The sequence below is a fragment of the Macrobrachium rosenbergii genome, chromosome 46, assembly GCF_040412425.1.
Source record: "Macrobrachium rosenbergii isolate ZJJX-2024 chromosome 46, ASM4041242v1, whole genome shotgun sequence".
NCBI classification, from domain to species: Eukaryota; Metazoa; Arthropoda; class Malacostraca; order Decapoda; family Palaemonidae; genus Macrobrachium; species Macrobrachium rosenbergii.
This window is the reverse complement of record NC_089786.1, coordinates 49,715,094-49,721,564: the sequence shown is the minus strand read 5'-3', so window position 1 is coordinate 49,721,564 and position 6,471 is coordinate 49,715,094. Positions and strand designations below refer to the sequence as shown.

General features: G+C 34.9%; 1 protein-coding gene across 3 annotated transcripts; it reads left to right on the top strand.

The window, feature by feature from the left end:
• The first annotated feature begins 37 nt into the window (after positions 1 to 37).
• LOC136830303 (small integral membrane protein 12) lies at positions 38 to 6,267 on the top strand. 3 transcript variants are annotated; one of them, XM_067089709.1, is made up of 3 exons: positions 38 to 103; positions 2,092 to 2,199; positions 3,395 to 6,267. In XM_067089709.1, the coding sequence occupies exons 2-3, from the start codon at positions 2,117 to 2,119 to the stop codon at positions 3,582 to 3,584; spliced, it is 273 nt and encodes a 90-aa protein (XP_066945810.1). In that variant the 5' UTR covers positions 38 to 103; positions 2,092 to 2,116; the 3' UTR covers positions 3,585 to 6,267. The 3 variants fall into 3 exon arrangements, with proteins under 3 accessions (XP_066945810.1, XP_066945808.1, XP_066945809.1); XM_067089707.1 differs by having other exon boundaries at positions 40 to 108; XM_067089708.1 differs by lacking the exon at positions 38 to 103 and adding an exon at positions 1,893 to 1,964.
• Positions 6,268 to 6,471: the final 204 nt, after the last annotated feature.

Sequence of the window (6,471 nt, the reverse complement as noted above, 5' to 3'; positions counted from 1 at the left end):
ATACATAAGTAAATAGATAAAAAATCAACCCTGACACTTTAATTCCTACACACTTTTCACAGAAGAGCGCTCGGAACCGTAACATCGTCTTCTACAAAATTAGGTTAGGTAAGCTGTCCCGTCCTCTATCTTTTAATGTAAATTGATACATTTCATTAATTATAAGGAAGAAACATGTTTTTAAAGGATTATTGTTTGATCTAATGAGACTTGATGCAATTTAATAAGTGAATTAATGCCTGTAATAGCTTTTTAATGAACTGGATACCGAAGTTACTCACGCACCTTAGACAGTATAAACATACCGGTAAATGAAGAATTGTCATTAGGCTTTTATTTATATGCATATGGATAGGCGCATTAATTGTAGGTATTAACATATGAAATATCTACGATATTAAGGTAGTTTGAGGCTTATAAAGGCCATGCCTAAATTTGGAGAGGAGTAGACAAAGCCTCAATTAATTACCAAGTCGTAGACATGTTCAATAGGGCCATTATAAAATATCCCTTGCATCAGTTTAGGTTAAAATGGTTCCTTTGAATCTGAATTTTAATTTCTGATGTTTTATCTTTAAGCTTCGTACCGTGGTAACACAGCCTAACTTACCATAAGCCTACTTGTTTTTCGTATGGGTAGCCTAAGGCTGTGTCACGGTCGAGCTTATCTGCCGATTGATTGTGAGGAATTTTCCTCTAGCAGTTTTATGAACAGACAGCGGGAAAGTAATGTTTTTTTAGGTAAAAAAAATAAAATAAAACTAGTTAGCTTGGGCTAATGGCGTATTTCCGACATTACCACGAAAGTTTTGACGTCCATTTAACCTTTAGGGTTAGGTCCAATGACTCAAAGCAAAATGGAAACAGTGGGAAAATATGTATGATTTTTGAAAAAACAGGAGAACTATATAGTAGCTCCGCGGGGGCGACGGCACTATAACTTGACTTTTTCTACAGTTTTTTGGTTGCTTATTATGAATTTACCTTTAATTATTGGCGCTCGAGTGTAATTAACCTGTAATTAACCCCTGAAGTCCATCCAACAAGGGGTTTCCATACGCGATCTTCACAAGACATAGCACGGGTATGTCTGTTTCGAACGGTTCATATCCTGTCTGGCAAGTGCAATAACTTAATGTATGGGTACCCAACCCCCCCCCAGGCCAGTACTAAACACAGTGAAGGGACATTCCATTTGGCCGACAACAAACAGATGCACCGCCAGTATCAGAACCCCAAAAAGTGTAGAAAAAAACCAGTTGAAAAGGTAAAAACAGGCGCGGAGCTAATGTATAGAATTACCGAAAAACAACATCCTTACCCCTAAAAAAAGGAGACAGTGTAAATTGAAACTTACCCCAAACTTATTGCTGACCAGAAGATTTGCGGATGGCCTTTTCTCACTTCTTGTCATTCCTGTGTTTTGAAAGCCTTGCGAGTTCTTGGTTTATCGCACAAAGCATTGCTTGATCATGCAGAATGATTTGTACATTGAGTCACAATGCGAATAAGCATCTTCATATCTCTCTCATCTTGAATTTCATAACATCTTGGCTATTCTGTTGTAGTTAAGTTCATTTCTAAGTCATAAAGTTTTGATTTTGAACACCATTGTGACATTACAACTCTGAAATGGGCTGGGAGTAGGCCTAACTTGTATCTTTCTGATGGATACAATACAAACAATTTTGCTAATTTTTTAGCCTGCATGTTTTGTAGGCCAAGTTTCTCAGATGCTTGTCAAAATACCATCATATCAAGAATTCTTTCTAGCCTATGCAAGGCTAAGCTAAATTTGTGTAGACGTTTCTGTAGAGAAACTGCCCTTTTTGTTTTGAAATAGTGCGACAAAATTTTAATTTTTTGTTTTGTGGTGCTGTGCAAAACTAAAGTGTGCTTAATCATAAGACTGAATCCTCTATGGCAGACCTGTGACAGCATAGAATTTTGATTGTGTGGTCTGGGTAAGTACACTGAAATCATTCTGTTACTCAGTAACGCTATAACACTAATAATTATATTGACTTATTATGTAGGTTTTAAACTGAGGTAAACCATAACTTTATCTGCTCAACAAGGTATTATTTTCAGATCTGGGAAATTCCTGTATTATACAATGTGGCCTATTGTGATGGCATTTATGAGGACATATGCTCCCTACATTACGTTGCCTGCTGCAGCTGTCATTGGCTTCATTGGGTATGTCTGTAAGAAATTCATTGTTTTAAAACATTTTTCCTTTGATTTCTTAATGTTTTGTAGGATACTTTGTAATTCTACTGGCTTTATTGGGTATGTCCTTGAGAGTCACTGTTTTATTAAGTTTTTCTATTAATTTCATATTGATTTTAGTTGATTTGTAGTTCTGATACATTTGTTATATTTCATAATTATCTTTGACTGACTACTTTTTGTCATGTTTTGAAAAGTACTTTTATACTAATGGCACTGTTTGTTTATTTGAGATGTGTCAGTTATTGGGATTTCTTTTTTACCTAGTATATGCATTTTTATTTGTTTTTTCCCTGTATGCACTAAATATGGTAATGAGTACAATATTCAACTTAACATTCATTCAGAAAAGAGGTTGTTATTTTAAGTACAAATGAACTTGTTTAGACAAAGAAATCATTGTTTGTGCAGGGAACCAGAATTATTCTTTAGGAAATCGATACCATAATGTGTATCCTAATAATTTTTACTCATCTACACTGTGAAGTCATTTGTTCCCTAATTTCAGTGTGATAGGTTCATAAGTAGCATCACATTGCAAATGTTGTCATTGAGGATCATATATGTGGAAATTTGATATCAAGGGGACAAGAAGTTGGTATTTACTTTGGAATAAAAGAGAGGATTAAGTATAGGAAAAAAGGTTTTTGGATATGAGTGATAAGAGCCAAAAGTTTTGGGAATGTACATTGGATGGAAAGGAAAGTTTATGAGATAATGGATGAGGTGATAAGATAAAAATTTTGGGGGGGAATATGCATTATATGACTGCAGAAAAGAATTTAAATAGGGATTTGATGGGGAGAAAAAATGAGAAAAAACTTGGGGTATACTTGGGATGAGAAGAAAAATTCTTCCTATCTTCATTAGGGAAAAGGGGGAAAGTGTCTTCAGGGTAGTAACATTATAGAAATTTTATATGCTCTTTCTTCCATCTTATTTTCCACCCTCTCCTAACAATTGTGCCAACATTAGTCTTAGTGCTGAACGACCTCAGAGGTCCCAGCACTTTATATTCGAGACAATGATAATGCTCAAGAAATGCATTCTTGGCAGTTGGAATGTATCGAGACATTTCTTTGGAGAAGCAGACGAATTGATTATGAAAGAAAAGACTTTTGATCAACACTGCGTCTGACTTCCATGTGTTTTCCCCCATCAGGTACAACATAGAAAAACAGTTTCGCACTCCTCCTCCCCCAAGACCCTCCGTAGAAGATCTCCGTAATGAGAGGCTTTTGAAAGAGATGCTGGAGAGTGAGAACGTGGCGCCAGATCCTCTCAAAGACAAAACTTTTGTGCCGAAGACTGTCTTTGAAAAGAATGTGTCGCCTGGTATAAGAGATGACTGAACACAATCAACGCATAGCTGGTTTTGCTCAGTTGCCCTGTGGTGCCGTATGAATTCGGTTTGAAGGATTTTATGTTCGTTTAGGTTGGCCGGTATGATTTAAATTTGAAAACTTTGTGTGCTAAAACGTAGTAAAGTATATTGTCATTTACATTTGATTTGTCTTATATAGAAGGGATAATAATTTTTAGTGTAAGTTGAAGTTACAGTACTGAAATTTCATTGCATTTACCTGGGAATACCATTGTGAATACATTTAGGCAACTCCAGGATTGCTTAACAAGTGCTGCTTGAAGGAATGTACAATCATCTTGAATTGTATGCACTCGTTTACACGCCAAAATGACGTATACAGTAGTTATATTTGAGTGATCTTTGCCTGGTAGTTGACTAAAGTGATAGCTTTTTGTTTCTTTTATGTAGGATTCATTTTAATGGTACTCAATATCTGGTGATAAAGAAGGATTGTGAGAACGCTGTTTTAGGTAATCTTGAAACTGAAACTTCGTATGGAAAGTCGTAAACATAAATAAAACAAGCCAAGTAAATATTCCTTGTAAGTGTTCATACTAGTATTTCATATCAGTCAACAAATTGCTTTTTATTTAGCTAATGTCTTGGAGTAAAAGTGGTAATTAGACACTCTACATATAAGTAAAAGAATGTTTGAGGCATGCCCAGTAGATCTTGTTTGAAACAAGTAGACATTTTGTATTGCATATACTATATGTACATTTTTCATTCATAGGCAGTTAAGATGTATATAATGTGGGCAATAGTGAATGCACAATGTACAGTATATGTGTCATGGGGTAATATGCCAAGGCATTTCAATGTAAATAAACGCTAGGTAAAAATGCTATGGACACTGAACCTTTACTTTTTTTTTTAGACAGTAAAAACTGACGAGTTAATAAGCATTATTGTTAATAGGAAATGATGACAGTCTATCAAAATAGTAGGAGCAGAACTAATTTAAGTAGAATATTTGTACCATCTTGAATGGTGTCAAAATTGACACTACGGTATTTCCAGAGAGGTGTCGCAAAGGCTGCGAAGTCTGAGTGGCTAAACACTGCATAGTCAGTAGTTGAAGGCGTTGTAATTTTGTGATGTATTTTTTTTTAGAGGCAAAGTACTCTTTCTAGCTCAGCTTCCCACAAAAATGAAGGGTCCAGAGAAAGAGGAGGGCTTAATACAAAAGGAAATGATAGACTGGCCTCTTGTAGAATGTTAAGTTATAAAAGTCAATGAAGTAAGGACTTGGATGAGAGTTCAAGAGTTGGTAGTATAGGGAATGAGTCACTTTTTTAATTAATAGGGCATCTAACGGGTTGTTACTGCCATTAGATTTTATGATGTTACTTTGGAAATTATATTTTGTTATACGGGAAAGGGCTTACATTGACAATGGCATCCAAAATAATAAAGGAATCACAGCCCAATTCAGATGAGCTGTCACCAAAAGATCGAGATTGAAAGTAAAGGCAGTTCTCTAAGAACGCAAGGGTTGTAGGTCACCAACAGGGGGCTTATGTGCAAAAAGTAAGCTAGTAATAAGTTGCTATTTATTAATTACATGGTCAAAGTGGTGCAGCTTCCAGTATTTTAGGTTGTAGTACAGCCTTTTAACAGAAAGTTTACAAGAACAATTTAAAATAAAACTTTTTGCTTTTTAAAAGGTGTACAGAAATCAGAAAACATATTTGAGTGACTGTTGTATGTTGAGAACTGGTACTGTATTGAAAAATGGTAGTATTTTATATGTTTTGGATGTTGTTGGAGTTTTTTGTAGGTGTTTTCAAAGCAGTTTACGGGAATTGTGAATATCACACTGCACATGTTTATTTTAGCTTAGGCTACTTTCTTACAACTGATTTTTGTATAGTTAGTTTTAAATAATAGTATAACCAAGATCGCAGAGTTATAATTCTCAATTCTTGAAGAGCTGGCCTTGATTATGATTGAGAAGTTCTTATACTGTATATATTTAGCCCTTCTAAACTGAGGTATATAAATATGTGGGGGGTGGTTATGGTATTCTTCTGATCATAGTGTATTATAGTAATTTTTTATCGGTTGTGGTAAATTTTGGGAAAGTAGGTAGTTTTTTAATTGTTTGTAGTGTGAAAATGACTAGCTTATGGGCGTGGCCTTGAGAATTTATTCCTGGATAGCAGATGTTGTGGGATATTATTGGAGGAATGGATGAAGGGTTTAATGCATAGTTAGTGAAAAATTAGGCTGATTTTATGAAAAGGGAAGAAATCTTTGCTAGAGTGTACAGATGGGAATTGGTTCAGGGGGACAAGTGTTGAGTAAACAGACTTTCTCGTTAAACTGTCAAGTTGTGAAGTAGATTAAGTGTAGAAATAGTAATAGCAGCTGATGAGAGTATGCTATACAGAACATGTTTTTCAATACAGCAACATAGTTGTACATATTGTACAGTACTTAGAGTTTTTGTTTTTTGTTGTAAGCTGGTTTGACTGCTCTGCTTTTGAAAGTTTGCGAGTCCACATCTGAAAATATTTGGAAATATTACTTTATACACGTGCAACAAAGTGTACGAATGATGTACAGTACTTTTAAGATTGTGGATAGCATTGCAACTACTGTATTGGCAAAGATTTTTAAAGGTCGTACTGTATATTTTGCTACAATAAACTGTTTTTAACTTCAAATCTCCTGCTTTGATGTCCATTTTTACGGTATCATTCTTATTTCTGTACATGTCAAGAAAAACTTCACTTTTTTGATGCTTGATCAGATTTTTTTTTTTTGAGGCCATACAAAATGAATTGTGGCATTTCAGAATCTTTATTATTAACAGGTATTCATTGTGGACAAAAGCCAGAATTTTTATCCCACATCAAGTGCATTTTCAT